This window comes from Equus przewalskii, chromosome 15, assembly GCF_037783145.1.
Source record: "Equus przewalskii isolate Varuska chromosome 15, EquPr2, whole genome shotgun sequence".
Classification (NCBI taxonomy): domain Eukaryota; kingdom Metazoa; phylum Chordata; class Mammalia; order Perissodactyla; family Equidae; genus Equus; species Equus przewalskii.
In genome coordinates this window covers 40,053,537-40,070,567 of record NC_091845.1, presented here as the reverse complement: position 1 = coordinate 40,070,567, position 17,031 = coordinate 40,053,537, and the positions used below count along the sequence as shown (strand labels likewise).

Genomic DNA, 17,031 nt, shown 5'->3' with positions numbered 1-17,031 from the left:
CTGGAAAATGGTCCCAAGATCCACACTGCCTAGAGTTGACTGCAATGCCATCCCATCCCAGAAGTTCCTTCCAAAACAAATGGAGAAGTCAGAACCCTCAAGCTGCAGATAAGGCAGGCCCCTTGAAGAGACAGTAGACCCCTCTACCTCGGCTGAGACCTCCAGCCCTGTCCTGGATGGGGTTCTTGCTTCCTTCACAAGAGCTCTGACCCCAGCAAGCCGGGCCCAGGAGCCAAGGAGAGCCCAGCCAGCCCTGCAGTCTAGGGCATTACATGGGGGCCAGGAGACGTCCCAAGGGTGCAGATCCCACCTCCTCCTGGTGCCTGCCAGGCACAGCTGCCACCCTTACACTAAGGGAGGGACTGAGCCGAGTCCACATACCAGACGCCATGCAGTGTGTTATCCTTTAATGAAGAGCTGGGTCAGTGGGGCCACCACTCTCCCCACGGCCCCCCTGCACCAGATGCCCCTCACCACTGCTGCCTCTGAGGCAAGGTGGTCCTGAGGCACCCAGCCCTGCTGAGGGGTCAGTTTGCAGTGGCCTAGGAAAGGCGTTCATCTCTCGGACCTAGGAACGTGGCAGCAGCAAGGCCAGAGGCAGCTAACATGAGGTCAGGGATGATGGAGGAGGACAGGTCAGGAGGTAGGGGCCCTCCTTCCTCTCTGAATCCCAGTGGGAGAAAGGCCAGTGTTCAAGAGCAGTACAGTCTCCCCAGGGGCTGGAGGCTCTTCCAGCCACTCTCTGGAAGCCCTTAGTCCCTGACTCCCCGCAGACTGACGTCACACAGAAAATAGCCCACAAGGTCACTGGGCTCGGGGAGCAGGCTGGGCACCACCCCATCAGCCTCAAGGCCCCAGACCCACGAGGTGGGTCCAGCAGGGCCCAGGCCAGAGCCACCAGGAGGCTGGGAGCCACCTTCCACTAACTCTGCTTGTCAGGCACTACAGGCATCTAAGAAGGTGGTCTCTCCCTCGCGGTTCCAGGGCTGCCCAGGGAGGGTTGAGGCAACAGCAGGCCGGGGCTTGCCAAGTCCCTACAGATCCGTGACCTTGTTTTCCACAGCAGCTGCGATCTGCTGGAGCCGATAGCCCAGCTGCATCTTCTGGGCAGTGCCGTCCTCCTCTAGGGCAGTGATGATCTGAAACACAGAACCCCACATCGTCAGGGAGAAATGGCCAGCTGACATGTCTGCCTTTATGCAGACTCAACAGGCCTCCTCAGATACCGCAGCACAATTGGGGGTACCACCTCGCTTACTTCCTGTGTGACCCCAGGGCCTTGCCAGGGGAGGGAATAACAATAGCAAAGCTGCCATGGGGTTGTAAGGATTAGTGAGGTAGGGAATGAAGTACTTTACTCAGTCCTAGCATTCATGGTAACAAACATCCACCTCCCCTGGCAAGACTGTTTTGAGTAGAGGCCAGCCTCACCCACCATGCTGGCCTTCTCCCCACAAACCCCCTAGAAGCTCTGCTCCAGCATCCGGGCTCCCCCACCCACAGGCAAGAAGCATTTCCTGAATTCCTATATGCCAGGGGCTGGGCAAGGAGCAAGAACCCAACAATGACAGGTCAGACGTGAGCCCCTCGTGGGGCTCACTGGTAGCAGACATATTCTAACTAAACATGAACAACTACATAACCACAAATGGGGGCTGCCACAGAGGGAACGGTTGGGAACCGGGAGGGGATCGCCCGCCATGTCTCCAGAGGGGATGCAATGCATCACACACCCCTGCCAGGCCCACGGCATTCAGGGCAAGGCTGCAGAGCCTGGACCTCACACTTGTGCATCACTCGTTTGTTAAATGACTGTCCTCACTCCAGGCCTGGGCCACAGGCAGGCTCCTCATCTCTAAAGAGCAGCAGCCACGTGGCAGGTGGAAGCAAATGTCTGATGTGGCAGGCATTCAGGAGGTTGACCAGTGGGTGCTCTGTTCTTGAGGCCCAGCCCAGATATCTCCTAGAAAGCCCCCTCACTGGCTCCGTTGTGCCCTCAGCTACCCCTGGCCCTGTGCCTGGACTCTCCTCTGGACCAGCACCCACAGACATGGCCATGCACAGCACACTACCACCCAGGAACTCAGGTAGGGATCTGAGCCAGGGCAAGGTTGGGCAGAGATGGCAGTTGTGTGTCCCCCCCCCAGCACTTCCTGTACACCATCTCCAGGCCCTGGCAGATCCCCAGCTGCCCCCACCATCGTGCCAGGGAGCCCTGCTGAGAAGCCTGGATGGGGAGGGTGGGGACAGGTAAGAGCACAGCTAGTACCTGGAAGCACGCCTGGAAAAGGCCACCGGAGCCCAGGGCCCAGCCCCCCCCCTACTCTGTGCCCGGGGAAACCTGAAGGCCCCACTCCAGTTACAGGGCCAGGTGCCCTCTCACACCCATCTCCCTGGCCACCCTAGGGTTCTGCCCACCTGGTCGTAGTATTTGTTGATATACTTGTAGAGTTCGTGCAGGGCCACTCGCGCCCCAAGGTCTCCAGAGTAGTTCTAGGGAGGACAGAGGAGAGGTGACAGATGAGGGGTGCTGCCAGACACCTGAGGAGGCCCAGGACCCAGGGAAAGGGGAGTGGGAGAGGGGTTCTGGGAGGTGGAGGAAGGGACGGGCCTGCAGTAGGAAGCAGAGCCCTCTACAGACCAGGGTCCCAGGTCTGCAGTTTTAGCAGGGCCTGAGGTTTCCACTGGGGCCCTGCCTCTCTCCCCTTCGAGGCTCCAGGTGGGACCCTCTGTCATCCCAGGTGACTGCAGAGCCAAGCACGACAGATGCTGTTCATAGGCTGCGACCCAGGGTAGTTCTGCTCTGATCTCCCTCAAGTCTTTCCTGGGTCACATCCAGACCTCTCCATAGGGACATCTGAGCCTTGTCAGGACTGTGGAGTTGACATCACCTAACTTATGGAGCTTTTCTGGGGATCAAATGAGAAGATAATCAAGGCACCCCACACCCAGCAACACCTAAAATCATGGCTGCTATTATTGTGGACACCACCATCATCATTGTTGTTTCAGAAACATTGTTTCTAGTTCCCTGGAGTGTATGTCTGGGGGCTGTTTCAGGAGCAGGTTGGGGCATGTCTGCACCACTGAGGAAAGCAGAGCAGCAGGAAGACAAGGGCAGGCGGAGTCAGGCAGTCCTTGGGCTGACCCCAGCCACCTCGCCACCTTGGAGCCATTGTCCACAGACCCCAACAAGGCTGCAGGCACCCAAAGTGCCTGGCTGAGTCAGGTTAGGTGGCAGCTGCCAGGACAAGACCCTGCTTATCTGTGATGAGATGTTGGGAGCCCTGGTCTTTTACAGTGGCAACTGGAACATTCTGCTGAGGTCCCGAGGGCTTCCCTGCAAAGGAGCAGTGTGAAGGGGGCAGGACCCTCATGGCAGGAGGCCTGTGCCCAACCCAAAAAGCAGAGGGCCGTACCCGGGACAGCTCAGCCAGGATGGAGTTCATCTCTTGATCACTGGCGGGGATGGTCTGTCTGATGTCTGCGTAGTATCTGCCAGAGATCAGAGGTACGGCAGCCGCTAGGAAAACAAACCCATTCCTCACCCCAGCAGGGCCCACACTGGGGCCTCAGTTGTAAAGACCCACCATGCTGTCCACTCATCCTCCCCAGGCCCACTCTCCTGCCCTCGTACCTTTCCACCATTCGTTTGTAACGGGGAATATCCCGAGCATACAGAAGTTTGTTGATGGGGGAGTCCTGGGCACCAGCAGGCAAGGAGTGAAAGGGAAGAGAAGGATGAGAGCCCCTATGAGGGTGACCATCTGTCCCAATCTTCCCAGCACCGTTTCAGTTTTAAAACCAAAAGTCCCAAACCCCAGGAACCACTTCAGTCCCAGGCAAACTGGGATGGATGGTCACCCTAGCCCATTTCCTTCTGCAAGGACCGCCTCAGCTCCCTCCCCTCCACCCACGGCCAATCTCTGGTGTTGTCACTCAAGTTTCTCCCCATATTACTCCAAGCTCCTGGATCCATTACTCTCAGCTCCTGGATCCAGCAAGGAACTAGCACGCAGGGCGGAAGGGTGCAGAGCCACATGGAGCCCTAATGCTGCTTCTCCACGTGGTCTTTATCCCCATGAAATCATTTTAAGAATCAGGAAACGGACCCAGAAAATTAAGTAAATTGTCCCAGACCACCTCACTCCTGAATGGCCAAGCTGGGATTTGAAACAGGACTTTGAAATACACCCAGACACATCCTCTACCACCGAATTGGGTTCCAATCCCACTCTGCCCCGGCGGCTGTGGGCTCTGGGCAGCATACTTCCATCCTCTGGACCTGCTGCCTCATCCTTAAGCTGCTGGGAGAGTGAGGCAAGATTGCTCCCCACTCCGTAAGCAGGGACGCAAGCCCTGCGCCTGAGGCAGGATGCATGCCCTCTCACCATCTCTCCATGGGACCCCCGGCATTCCTGATTTGGACTATTCTTGAGCTACCCAAAAAGCACTTGCAGTTTTGCTGGAAAGGGGAGGCAGTGTGAAGATGGAGCAAAAAACCCAGCCACCATATAGCATCCACCCCTGGAGGTGGCCCTGGGTCCTGGTGCGGCCCTGTGGTTCTCAGCTCATCGTAGGCAGAGTGATGAGAGCACGCAAAGCAAAAGTGGCTTCCAAGAGACCGCACTACAGCGTGGAACTTTCCATTTTGTTTCTTCACAGAGGTCTAGGGATATATCTCTCAAGAGGTCACAAGCCAACTGTGGCCCAGGGGACTGGGCTAAGCAGAGCCCCATTCATGGACCTGCGGAGCCACCAGTGCCCCGCCCACCGGGTGCCTGAGCAGTCACAGCGGTGACCCCATATCTGTCATGGGACTCTCTGGGCTCTGACTACTGTGGCAGCACACCCCCACCCTCTGCTGTGCCACCAGACAGCCCTGACCACTTCTCTCTGCTTTCTAGCTCCCCTCGTCAGCATTCCCTCCATGCGTGGCACTCCTCTGGACTCTCCTCTCCATACTGCACTGGCAGGCACGGCCCCCCCACCGCCCTCAGGAATCAAATCCACCAGGCAGCCTGGAGCCGCTCTGCGAATGTAGAGCTCACATCTCCACCTGGAAACCACCTGGCAGGCCACCGCCACCTCAGGCTCACCTCTTCTAAGTCCCAACTCACCATGGCCAGAGGCCCAGGGATCATAAGTGACCCCTCCTTCTTCCTCATCCCCCACATCCAACCCACAGCTTCTGCCCACCCTGTACCCTCTTGTCCCAGCTTGAACCTGGCCACTGCTTGACCCAAGGACAGCACAGCTTCCTCTCTGGACTCCAGGCTCCAATCCATCCATGGCACAACTGCCAGGAGGGTCCGCCTCTCTTAGGTCTGACCACACACCCCCCATTCCCAGGCCTTCAGTGGCTCCCCATTGCCATCAGGGTGAGTCCTTGCCAAGAGACCCTGGCCTCCTGCCACCCTCACCAGCATGCTACACCCTAGCCACAGCTGCCACGTCTTAACCCTGTCACACAGTACAGTGTCCCCTGCCTTTGCTCATCCCTGAAGACTGGGGCACCACCAGTTCCTAGGGAGCCCAGGGACAAAGCCAAGCCTTCCCTGGCCCTCCTCCTTGACATTCTCAGGAAAGCCTGGAATCTGTGTGCATGCTCAGCACTGACCACCCCCAGCCCACACTGCCCCACTCCACCCATGCCCTCTGTATCCACGCAGACCCGCTTACCCGGCCCAGCTTGTGGTCAGCCAGGGTGCAGGCATCCATGAAGGTCTGTGCAATGACCAGGAGGACGGCATCCATGTTATCAGATGTCTGTACGTCGAACACAAACTGTGGATTTTTTATTATATTGATCCAGAACCTCAGTGGCAAGCTGCGGGTGGGGCAGGTGTGGCCAATGAGTGTGCTGGGAGGCAAGGGAGAAAATCCCACACACGCTTGGCCCACCTGACCCTACCCCCACCCCCACCTGTTGGTCTTCCAGATATGGACAGTATCCTGGTCAGAGATGCCATGCTGCTGGGCCTGCTCGTCCAGCAGGTCAAAGAAGTATTTAACAGCAAGGGGCACGGGGCGGCTGGTGCTGAGAATCACTTGGAACAGGTCATCCACAAACTTCTGCAGGGTGCCCTGCAGAGGAGAGGAAACACAAGAGTTGCGGTCAGCAAGGGCGCCTTGGTACCAGCCCAGCCTCAAACACCTCAGGGCACTAGGCCTGTGTGGGCACCACCCCCCCAAATCCCACAAGTGGTTCTTCTCCCGCCAGCCCAGACCCCACCGCCTGTCCTGTCCCTGCCCCGAGCCTTGACTTGTCCTCCTTGGCCCACCTTCATGGACAGCAGGCGGGTAAGGTAGATCTCAGGAATGGCCTTGGCTCGCTCGCGCTCCCCACCCCGAAGGCTGCCCCTCCGAGGCCTGGGCGGCTCTGGCTCCTCACTTGGCTTCACCAGGTGCCAGGGCCGGATGCCCCCCTCATCTATATCCTCCAGCATTGGGGTCCCTGTGCCAAGACCCCACAGCTTGTCACCCATCATCAGGTGCCACCTTCCCTGGACCCCCAAGCTCCTGCCAATTCCCAGGAGTTGGGGCACCTGGTTGAGGGCTTCTCTGGGTGGAAGGGAAGTAGACATAAACCCACCGCGAGGTCTAGGGGACCCTCCCCCATTACTGGGGACTGGGCAAAGCCAGGGCAGAGGACCATGATGGGGGTAGGGGTACTCACTCTCTCCAGGGACATAATCCTGGTTTTCCCGGAGAACATGCTTGGTGAGGCAGGGGACCAGGGCCACAGTTGCTCCATCTGGAACCTGCTGACCACAGCTGGTGATCCCTCCACCAGCCCCACCCCACCACACCCTCCCTCCAGCTCCTACCCCTCCCACCTTGTAATGCTGCAGGGTGTTTAGGCGCCTCCAAAGACCCTGGACCTCAGAAGTCACATCCTCGTCAGAAAGAATGAGGTGCCCGGCCACCCCAGACCGCCACTCTGCAAAGGCAAGGTGGGACTAGGTCCAGGGCTTCCAGGACACCCTTCCCTCAGGAGCCTGTCTTCTCCTCCACAGGGACACCAGCCTCTCCACTGGGGGCAGCCTCACCCAACCTCTCCAAAGACCAAGAGCAGAGGCCCCTCACCACGTGAGAGGTCATCCCTGTAGAGGTGTTCCACAGCCTACCTCAGCCCCACTCCCAACATCCCACTCCCACTGGGCAATGCCTCTGCGGAGCTGGTCAAGAGCCAGCCCAGGCTTAGCTCTGGCTCAGGCCCCCAGGCCACCCTTCCCCTCCACCCTCACCGACATCCAGGGTGCGAGGGTCTGGCCGCTGGGCAAGAGGCATTCCCTTATAAAGCTGATCCAGCATCTTCTCCTTAGCCTGGGAGATGGTGTCACAGTCCAGGACCTTCACAGGCACACCTTGGGCCTCTCCCGCCCCAGGGCCCACAGCCAGCAGTGCATTCAAGGTCTACACAGGACACATGGGAGCAGTCAGGGCTCATGCCACATGTGGGGATGACCAAGACACAAGGCCAAGGACAGGGACAACCCATAAGGAAGCTACTGCCTCTGATCTCCAAGCACCAAACAGTCCCTAATTCTTGTCTCCTCACCTGCTTGCCTCCCCCAAGGATAGAGGCTTCCTCCACTGTGACACCAGCACCTAGCATAGTGCACTAGTAAATGTCTATATGGTGAATGGCAGAAAAAATGAGTGAGCACAAGTCCCTCTTAACTCGGGTCCCCAGGTTCCTGGCTCAGCAGTCAGACTGGGGCCCCTAAGAGAAGCCTGCATAAGAGCAAGGAGTCCCCACCAGCCTGACAAAGGAGCAGGTTTGGTAGAGCCTCAATGGGGTTTTCCCGAAGGAACTCTGTGTGGGTCACTAAGAGGAAAGCAATTCAGAGGGAAGCAATGGGCAGGTCTGCCAGGGTGGCTCCCGGTCTGGTGGGCACACCACATCCCTGGCAGGACACTGAGATCACAGTTGGGCCAACACTCAGGCCCTGGCACGGCAAGAATGTGGACTGGTCCCAGGCAGAGCTGGCTGCTCCCGAGACCCTGGCTGTGGCCACCCTGACCCCATCCCACGCCTGGGGACCCTCTGAGGCCTGATCTTCAAGGTCTGGCCCTCAAGCCTCTGTCCTACTAAACTAGTCTAAAGGCCTCTGTCCTGCATCCAGCCAGAGGTCAGGCTAGCTCTATCCCCAGATGCAGACACCCACACACAATCACACAGGCTCACCCTCCTCACCCTCACCAGAGACAGAGATTCCAGCACATGCGCACGCGTGCGTGCACACACCCACACCCACACACATACACACACACTCTCTCTCTCTCCCTCTTACCAGGGGACGGTATTCCACATCCTCTCTGAGCAGGCGGTTGTCATTCAGGGTGTATTTGGCTTTCCCAGTCACACTGTCCACTGGCCCCTTGTCCACTTGATGCTTAATTCCACGGAAGAGCATGTACAGAGGTTCTCCTACTGAGTCCTGGGGGAGTGGCAGGCAGTTAGGGTCCCAGGGGCAGGTGAGAGACATGGGGCAGAGGTATATGGGACATGACCCACACTGAAGAATGGGACAGGATACAGGCTGCCGAAAGCATAAGGTGACTGAGGACATGCTGGGCAGGAGTGTGCAAGCTGCGTGGGGGCTGGAGGCTGCATGATTTAAAGAGTCCTGACCCTCCCTAGAGGGGAGCCCCAGCCACCTCTGCCTCCCTCACCCTCACGAAGGTGTAGAGGCAGATGGACATCCAGTTGGTGAGCAGCTTCTCCACCACGGTCTCTGTCCTGGGATGACAGAAAAGGGGAGGGGCCAGGTCAGCAGGTGGGGCCACGGGGCTCTCTGTTCTGTAGACCCCGAGGCCCCAGAGGGCCTGACTCAGCTCCTGGCTCCAGCTGTCCACAGCTACCAGGCCCCCATTGCTTCCAACAGCCACACAGACCTGCGCAGCATCAGCTTGGGGTTCTTGGCCACATACTGAGCCACCAGGTCACTGAGCAGAGTGCGGAGGATGTCGGTAAAGTACTCAAGTTTCCCATGCAGTGCCACGGTGAGCAGAGATGCCACATAGGCCCGGTCCCGAGCAGAGAAGGTGCGCTGGCTCTCCAGGGTGTGGATGAACTGGGACCAGGAAGAAGGGATAGGTGGGGAGGGAGGGGCCAATTCAGAAATGGAGGGATAGAGAAGCGGCGAGGAGGGTCCCAATGCAGGGCAGGGCGAGGGGCGGGGCCAGCACCTTGGTGAGGAATAGCTTGCTGTTGAGCAGGTTGGAGAGCTGCCCCAGCCCTTGTTCCACAGTAGGTCGCCTGCTCTCAGGCACACCCAGGTCCCGGTGCAAGGGCGACTCCTGGTGCCCGGGGAAGAAGACCCTCTCAGCATACACCTTGTAGTCAAGGAAGGGGATGCCGCTGCCCAGAAGGTCACTGGTGAGATCAGTCATCTCAGTCATAAGGTCTGTTGAGCAGAAGAGGCCGGGTTTGGGTGCGGATCCCGTGTGATGGTAGCAGGCTTGGGCAGAGCCCCGGGGCGTGGGGCCTGTTCTCTGCAGCCTCACCTGTGAACTCCTTCTTGCAGCGGTCCCGCACACTGCTCTCCAGATTCTCCAGCTGGATCTGGACCTTCTTATAGTCCCTCAGGGCCTGCTTGCTCTTCCTCCTGCTCAGCACCCAGGTCAGGATGGGGTGGGCCACAGGAGGCCAGAGGCCTTGCTGGGTCCCCCTGGCCCAGGCCTGCCTAAGCCAGGACAGTCTAACCCGTCCACGCCCAGCCAAGCCATGGCCTAGTCCAGAATATTTTAGCCTGTCCCACCCCAGGCAAGTCACACCCAACCATGTCCTGTGGAGCCCAGCACAGTGGAGCCCAGGGATCAGCAAGCTACAACCAGGCCAAATCCAGCCCATGATCTGTTTTTGTAAATGAAGATCTGTTGGAACACAGCCATGCTCGTGTGTTTGCACATGGCTTCCTTTCCACTGTAATGGCAGAGTTGAGCCACTGCAACTGAGACCACCTGGCCCATAAAGCCTAAAAGTTACTCTCTGGCCCTTTGTAGAAAATGTTTGCTGACCCCTGGTGTAGTGTGCTCCTTTCCAACCCAGCCACACCTGCTAACTGCCCCCAACCCAGCCACATCCGGCTGCACTCACCTGTACATGAGGACAATGATGACGACACCCAGAGCCAGAAGAGAGGTGCCCACCCCTAAGCCCACCTGGGCTGCCATGGGAAAAGCCATGGGGCTCTCGCCATCATACTGCACATGGCCCAGGGAAAAGCGCAGGTTCCCCATCTGCACCTGCATGGGGAGCCAGCCACCTGTGAGCAAGGGTTCGGCACATGCCCGATGCCCTGCCCAGCTCAGCCACGGCCTGTCCACTGACCGTGAACTCAGGCAAAGTGTCAGGTGCCTCCCGGAGGGCATGATGCCGGGGCAGGGGCTGGTCCACGGGGGGCTCACAGTACAGGTGGTGCCGGGTCAGGGTCTTCACCACGCAGGGGCCATCCCCTATCATGGCCACTACCTCCTCTTTGGACATCGCAAGGTCCAGATTCTCCCCCTGGAACACAAGATCACTGATAGATCACTCAGAACTCTTCCCTAAGGGGAAGAGCTGGTGGTCACTCAGATCCTATCTCCCCAGATGTGGGAAGGATGGTCCTGAGACCCATCCCCAGGAGCAGGGCTGATGGTGCCTCAGCACCTCTTCCCCTGCACGTGGGACAACAGTCCCATAGATGTCTTCTGACCTGCCCGCCCCTACTTCTCTGCCCTTCACTACCCTTCCTCCTGAGTCTTAACTTCTCCAGAACTAAAAATCTGGAGACTATAAAGTTGCCCCCAATCCTGCCCAGTTACCTAAGAAAGCCAGAGCCCCTACTGTGTCTGCTGGCCCACCAGGTGGGTGATGATGGGTGCTCTACCTATGGTCTTTCAGAGTACCCACCTAGAACACGTGCCAAGTATGTGTCCGCAGGAGTCAGGCTGCCAAATGGGCATCAGCCCAAGCACCTACTGTATCCCATGCCGCCCAGCTACCACGTGTGTCAAACCATTTACAGGCTGTCATTCAGACACCTGCCATGGAGTGTGTCAGGACCCAGGACCCAGGCGACAAGCTGACTGGTCAAACCCCTGCCAGGTACATCAGGCTAGGCACCCCACCATCAGCCCCCTCAGCCCTTGCCACATTAAGGGTAAGGAGCCAGGTCCATCTACTGGCCCTTGCTCTGCTATCATGCTCCCTCCACCACACACAAGGGTCTTGGGTCCCTGTCTCAACCGAGTAGGAACAGTACCTCCACAGAGAGCACACTCCCGGGCTTGTGCCGGAACGGTGTGGTGGGGTCTTCTGGGTTGAGGGGCTGCAGAGTGGGGTCAGCCTCATAGGAGAAGGGTGTGGGGTTCAGTGTTGCAAAGTCAAAGACTAGGCTGTCGAGGATAAATTCCACCCGGACCCAGGGGTCCTCGGGCAGGACTGGGAGAGCAGGCGTGCGGCACGTGATAAGCTGGGAGGAGTTCACATGGCATGGCTCCTCAAACTGGGGCAGAGGGACAGAAAACAAGGGAGGCCAGCTGAGGAGGCATGCAAAGGGGGCCCAGTGAAGATAAGAAGATAGCTTCCTTTGGTACCCGCCACCCATGGCTGTCTAGAGGGTGGGATGTGGGGTGAGGTGAGTGACCGCTAGCCTAGGGCAGGCAGGGGATGCCCAAGGGTGTCCTACGTGATGACTGCCACAGGAGGCTCCCGGGGAGCATGGTGTCTCTGGGATCACGCGGCGCCTCCGCCCAAGCCCCTGGCTAAGCTGCAATGCTCTTAAGGCCACAGTCACTCGGATTCTTGGCGTCTGTACCACATCCAAATTCTGGCCATGGACCCATATTTCACGTCCTCCACTGAAACACAGGCCGTGAGCCACTCATGGTTATGAGAACCAGGCTTTAAAACAAAGCCCAGGCCCAGCTAGGTTAGCTCAGCCCCGTCCCAAAGCCACACAGCCCCTCTCCCCAGCAGCAACATGGGAGGTACAGCCCTCCACATAAAGCCTTACAGACCCCCATGCCCTGGAGCTGCAAAGACCTCCCTGCCACATGCCATGCAACCATGCCCAGGGCCCAGCACCTGAGGAAGCTCTTGGTGGGGCCAGCAGAGGTGATGTTGGGGTCTGATGTGTACTCAAACTGGCTGTGTTGAAGCCTCCGCTCAGTGGCCCCAAACCACACAGCCACAGGGAGCATGGCAGGCGCGGGGTGTGGGCTGGTCTCACACTGCAGCTGCTCTGCCTGCTGCTCCAGCAGCCTAGGGAAGGGAGGGAGAAGTGGAAGCCAGGCCAGGCTGGCCGGAGAGGGCAGAGGAAGGGGAAAAAGATGATTCTAGGACACAGGACCCACTCAGGCCTCAGCTCACTTCCCTTCAGGGCTGACTGCAGTCTCCATGGGTGACCCTGGAGGCTGCACTCCACAACATCCCAGCTTTGAGAGGGTCTGGCCACTCTCTGAGGAGCGGACTTGACCCTCTTCCCTTCTGCTCTCCCCAGCATCCCACCCCTCCATCTTCTCCTATGGATTTTTGCAGAATGGGGAAGCAGCCCTCACAGGTGACAAGGCTGGTCTCCAACTACCACTCGGATGTCCTCCAGCCGCCCAGTCAGGAGCTTGGAGCCATGCAGGGTGAGGCGGGTCCCCCCAGCTCTGGGGCCTCGGGCTGGGAAGATGGAATGCACTTTCGGGTCCTGTGGGAAGGGAGATAGGGAGAGACAGGCTTCAGGCCAGAAACAGAGGCAAGGGGAGACCGACGCAGACAAGAAAGCCCTGGGGTGGGGAGCCCCAGGAAGGTGAAACCAGATGGGCCAGGAGGAGCCACCAGAGTGGGTGGCCCATCGGCAGCTGTGGGAGTTCAGCAGTCAGGCACCTGGTAGGCAAAGTCATGTTCTGAGATGCCACGTCCTCTTCCTGGCACCTCCACCGTCACAGCATCTGCCACCTCCTCCCCACTGGCCTCAGTAATACACACGAGGCTGTGGGCACAGGACAAGCTGGGGTGCTGGGCCGCTGGGCCCCAAACTGACCCAGCTGCACCCCCTGCCCCACTAAATCAGATGGTCTCCCTGCTCCCCACAAAATTAACAGAGATCCAAAGAGGGAATTCCTATGGCACACTGGGAGGCTTTGGCATCTGAGAATATTTCTGGTTTCAATCATTCAAGTCCAACCCCTGAACCCCCTAACAAAGAGGAATTTATCTCTCTCTGTGGCACAAATTTACCAGGATCCCTGGAAAGCTGGCTCTGGGGGCGAGTGGCTGCACTAATGAGTAGGCCTAAATGGCCGCCATCACCATGTGCAGAGCACAACATGCAAAGTGGTGGAACTCTGATTTCCTCACAAAAAAATGTCCCTCAAGCCTCTAGTCAGGTCTGGGGATAGCCGTGAAAGGAAAGTAAGCAATCTAAGAAAATGCTGGTCCTTAGCCAGAAAACAGAAGCTTGGGGCAAATTAATTTCCAGAATGTAAAGCCTGTGGTGGCTCAACTTAGTGACATTGTCACAGTCACCTCGAACACCCTGAGAAAACAGAACAAGTGGTGTGTGAACTACCCAGGAGAGACATCAGCCAGAATATACTTTAATCACTTTATAAATCACTTCATAAACTACTTTAGTCACATGGTTCTAGAATCATTAACAGTGTAAACAGGCACCTAAAGTTCTCAGGAATAACACATTTAGGGGGGAAACTACATGCTCTAGGCAAAGTCTTGCTTAAAATACAGATTACAGGGCCTCAACACAGGCCTACAGAACCCAGATCTAAGGGTGGGGTCTCAGGATCTGCTCTGTGGTGGTTTGGGACAGGGTCTTCAGGGAACCCTGATATTCAGCCAGGTTTGGGACTTGCTGCTTGTGGATATCCCCTTGGGAATGTCTCCTGGGTGCACTTTTGGGCCCCTGCAACTCCCAGCCAGGTTACCATGACCCAGAACCTCCATAAGCCACGAGCCCTGGGAAGGCAGCAGGTTATCCCTGGGACTGGACAGAGCAGCCTGGCACTCAGCAGATGGGCCCCAAGTCTACCCTCCTGAGGGGTAGCTGGTGGGAAGGCCAGGAACTGGGCACAGCTGTCTGGGATCTGAGGACCCTGCTACCACAACTACATCCATAGTCACTCAGAAAGCCAAGTGAGAACACCTAGACAGAGCCACCTGTCAGCTCTGAGCAGTGACTAGGTCCTAGGACCAGGAATGATCACCCAGCAGCTCAGGCCAGGAACCCACAGATCTGTGGATGAAGCCAAGGTGGGTGCTCTAGGGCCTCAATGGCAACCCCAGCACTGAGGTATTGTGACCAGACCAAAAGAAAAGGGGAGAGGGGAGGGCAGATGTGTAGTGGGTGGGTGGCCCTGAGCAGGAAAGCCAACCATGGAGCCCACAGGGTGTGCCCTGCTCCTGTTGGTCCAGCCAGCTCACCTGCTGGAGACCTCGTACTCCCGAGCATCCACAGCACAGGGGATTCCAGCTACCCTGACCGTGTCCTGTACGTCCTGCACATGTTGGCCCAGATTGGAGCCCCTGATGGTGACACGGGTGCCTCCATCGATAGGCCCAGTCAGTGGTTCGACCTGTTCCAAGACAAGGGCTGCTCACCTCCACCCACCAGTTGACACTTGGCAGCCCAGAGAGACAGCCCCAGCCTCCCACCTTTGGGTTCCCTGGACCCACAGCACCCCTACCCTCCCTCCAAGGGCAGCAGTGAGGAAGGGACACACCAGCATTTCAACATACTGAGTGGATGAGGGGCGCAGGGCACTTAGTGGCCACAGCCTCAGCCTCAGCACAGGCCTCCTGGGCCACACAACGTGGACGTTCCCCCTTGCACCACACACAGCCATACTGGGGCATGGCAGTTTGGCAGCGGCTGCAGTCCTCATGTCCCACGGAACAATCATACAGTACCACTGGGGGTGGCAGAGATGAATGTGAGAGGGAGGCCTGGAGGAGCCCTGTGGCCCCAGTGGCCCAGGTTGCTCACCATGCAGCCCATCAGCACTGTCCACACGCAGATGGCCGGCCCGACGCAGAAACAGCCCCACACGGAGCTCTGGCTGCAGAGCTTCATAGCTGAGCTGGAGAAATGGGAGTGGGGTCAGAGCCAGGGGCTGGGGGAGGCATCAGGCCTGGGGAGGGGATGGTTAGCGAAAGGACCAAAATGACTAGTTGTAGAAACACAAGGTCAGAGATCAGTTAGGGTGCAGGGACCCCCATGAGGCCACAAGGTCAGAGGTTAGAGCTACCAAGACCCCATGGGGACACAGGGTCAGAGGCAGACTGGAGTGTAGGGACCCCATAGAGCTATAGGGTCAGAGGTCAGAGCTGGCATGCAGGGACCGCATAGAGCACAGGGTCAGAGATGGGGTACCAAGACCCCTTGGGGTCACAAGGTCAGAGCTTGTGCTCAGATGAGTGTGGTGCAGCCAGCTGAGGTTGGTAGCTAGGCTAAGGCCAGTGTACCCTCGTCAACCCAGGCACTCATGATCTGCACCTGGTGCTGCTGGCATGTGACGTGACACCGGGTATCTGGAGGCGGCTCACATTTGACCTGGGCCTCAACCACCACCTCGTGGCCCTCCAGCTCCATCACACACTCATTGTCTCCTGGGCTGTCCTGGGGGCAGAGGACACAGCTGTTGGGGCAGCTTCAGGAGTTGGGTCCAGTGAGCCCTGCAGGGCCCCCAGCACAGCCCCTGGGGCGGGTAGTGAGACCTGGGGCCATGTCCTCTTCCTGCTCCCCTTCCTGCAAGCAGGACACATTCACCTGGAAGAGGTGCAGGTTCCTGCCCAGCAGCCAGACTTCTCGCTCCACATGGACCGGCATCAGCATGGAGCCCTGAATGCTCTCCACACAAGGGCAGGAGCTTGCCCCCCAGGTCACCTCTTCCTGCAGGCACCAAGAGCAAAGTAGTCTATGGAGCCTACCCTGCCACCTCAGTCCCTCCCAATGCAGAATCACAAGGCAGGCGAGAGGCTGGGTCTGCCCCACACACCCTCCCCTGAGGCCTTCTTCCTGGGCTGGGCCTCACCAGCTCCCAGAGCCCGGGGGTGTCGTACTGGTAGTCGAGGCTGGACAGGAGGATGAGGGGGGCGGGAGGGCCCTCGTGCTCGGCCGAGTCTCCATCACCTGAGAGGAGGGTGGAAGTGGAGAAGGCGGGCGTGTCACCCCCCGTCCACTCGTCCGCCTCGGGCAGCTCGCCGACTTCTCTCATGAGCCAGTCCAGAGCGGGCTTCGTGGAGCCAGTGGCCCCTGGGAAAGTAGTGGCAGGAGCAGTGCCAGGGTGCTGATCCAGGGGTATCACAGAGGGGAGGGCCTCAGGGCCAGGGTCTGCAGGGGCAGGGGGCAGTGCTGCTGCATCTGAGGGTGTCAGGTGAGAAGCCAAGAGGTCCTCAGGTGTGGCCATGGGTCCAAAGTCAGTGGGTACAGTGACAGTGGTTCCAGGTCTATTGGGGGGACTAGGAGGGGGAAGTTCCTCATGGAGAGGTGACTCTGTGGAGGCCGAGGCAGGTATGGGGCCAGGACCTGCCCATGGACCCCACGGGCTAAGCAGCGAAGGCCTGGCCCTAGGTGGGATGTCCGAGGCTGTGGCTGTGGAGGGAGCATCACGCTCCACAGGAAGGGTGTCAGGAGCAGGGATGACTGTGGCCTTAGGGGCTGCAGGTGGGAGGGGAGTGGGTGCAACTCCTGCAGGAGGGGCTGGGGAGAGAAGCAGGCTCTGAAGGGGGAGGCAGAGAAAGACAGGAGGGGCCACTCAGCAGGCAGGCGTGGGAGCAGGCGGCAGGCAGGCAAAAGGCGTATTAAGAGGAAAGGAGACCAAGGAAAAGAGAAACAAAAACAGCCCATTAATTCTCCAAAGGAGGAGAGGGGAGGGCAGGCTCCAGGGGCGTCTGTGCCGAGATGGGCCCAAGGCCCAGACCTCCCCTGCCTCTCAGCTACAAATGTCCTCTCCCAAGGCAGCCGTTCTCCAGTGAGTCTGTCACACACAGCAGCTCAGGTGCTCACGACAGAGCCTCACATGGGCAGG

At 58.5% G+C, this 17,031-nt stretch overlaps 1 protein-coding gene across 5 annotated transcripts in view; it reads right to left on the bottom strand.

Annotated features, from left to right (window-relative positions):
* Nucleotides 1-392: 392 nt before the first annotated feature.
* PLXNB1 (plexin B1) overlaps nucleotides 393-17,031 on the bottom strand; it is a 29,590-nt gene continuing 12,951 nt past the window's right edge. For 4 of the 5 annotated variants that reach the window (XM_070575450.1, XM_070575452.1, XM_070575451.1 and 1 more), the window contains exons 11-38: nucleotides 16,036-16,722; nucleotides 15,771-15,893; nucleotides 15,498-15,620; nucleotides 14,988-15,081; nucleotides 14,741-14,913; nucleotides 14,426-14,577; nucleotides 12,872-12,977; nucleotides 12,556-12,692; nucleotides 12,083-12,259; nucleotides 11,685-11,856; nucleotides 11,259-11,501; nucleotides 10,343-10,519; nucleotides 10,109-10,257; nucleotides 9,517-9,617; nucleotides 9,199-9,416; nucleotides 8,905-9,083; nucleotides 8,683-8,749; nucleotides 8,301-8,447; nucleotides 7,251-7,419; nucleotides 6,840-6,943; nucleotides 6,680-6,764; nucleotides 6,285-6,457; nucleotides 5,927-6,087; nucleotides 5,683-5,830; nucleotides 3,638-3,702; nucleotides 3,420-3,495; nucleotides 2,419-2,493; nucleotides 393-1,139 (exon numbers count right to left, since the gene is read on the bottom strand). In XM_070575450.1, coding sequence (XP_070431551.1) covers nucleotides 1,035-1,139; nucleotides 2,419-2,493; nucleotides 3,420-3,495; nucleotides 3,638-3,702; nucleotides 5,683-5,830; nucleotides 5,927-6,087; nucleotides 6,285-6,457; nucleotides 6,680-6,764; nucleotides 6,840-6,943; nucleotides 7,251-7,419; nucleotides 8,301-8,447; nucleotides 8,683-8,749; nucleotides 8,905-9,083; nucleotides 9,199-9,416; nucleotides 9,517-9,617; nucleotides 10,109-10,257; nucleotides 10,343-10,519; nucleotides 11,259-11,501; nucleotides 11,685-11,856; nucleotides 12,083-12,259; nucleotides 12,556-12,692; nucleotides 12,872-12,977; nucleotides 14,426-14,577; nucleotides 14,741-14,913; nucleotides 14,988-15,081; nucleotides 15,498-15,620; nucleotides 15,771-15,893; nucleotides 16,036-16,722 — 4,386 coding nt within the window. In that variant the 3' untranslated portion in view covers nucleotides 393-1,034. Of the gene's footprint in view, nucleotides 1,140-2,418; nucleotides 2,494-3,187; nucleotides 3,341-3,419; nucleotides 3,496-3,637; nucleotides 3,703-5,682; nucleotides 5,831-5,926; nucleotides 6,088-6,284; nucleotides 6,458-6,679; nucleotides 6,765-6,839; nucleotides 6,944-7,250; nucleotides 7,420-8,300; nucleotides 8,448-8,682; nucleotides 8,750-8,904; nucleotides 9,084-9,198; nucleotides 9,417-9,516; nucleotides 9,618-10,108; nucleotides 10,258-10,342; nucleotides 10,520-11,258; nucleotides 11,502-11,684; nucleotides 11,857-12,082; nucleotides 12,260-12,555; nucleotides 12,693-12,871; nucleotides 12,978-14,425; nucleotides 14,578-14,740; nucleotides 14,914-14,987; nucleotides 15,082-15,497; nucleotides 15,621-15,770; nucleotides 15,894-16,035; nucleotides 16,723-17,031 lie in introns of all 5 variants that reach the window. The other variant, XR_011526997.1, reaches the window with a different exon arrangement.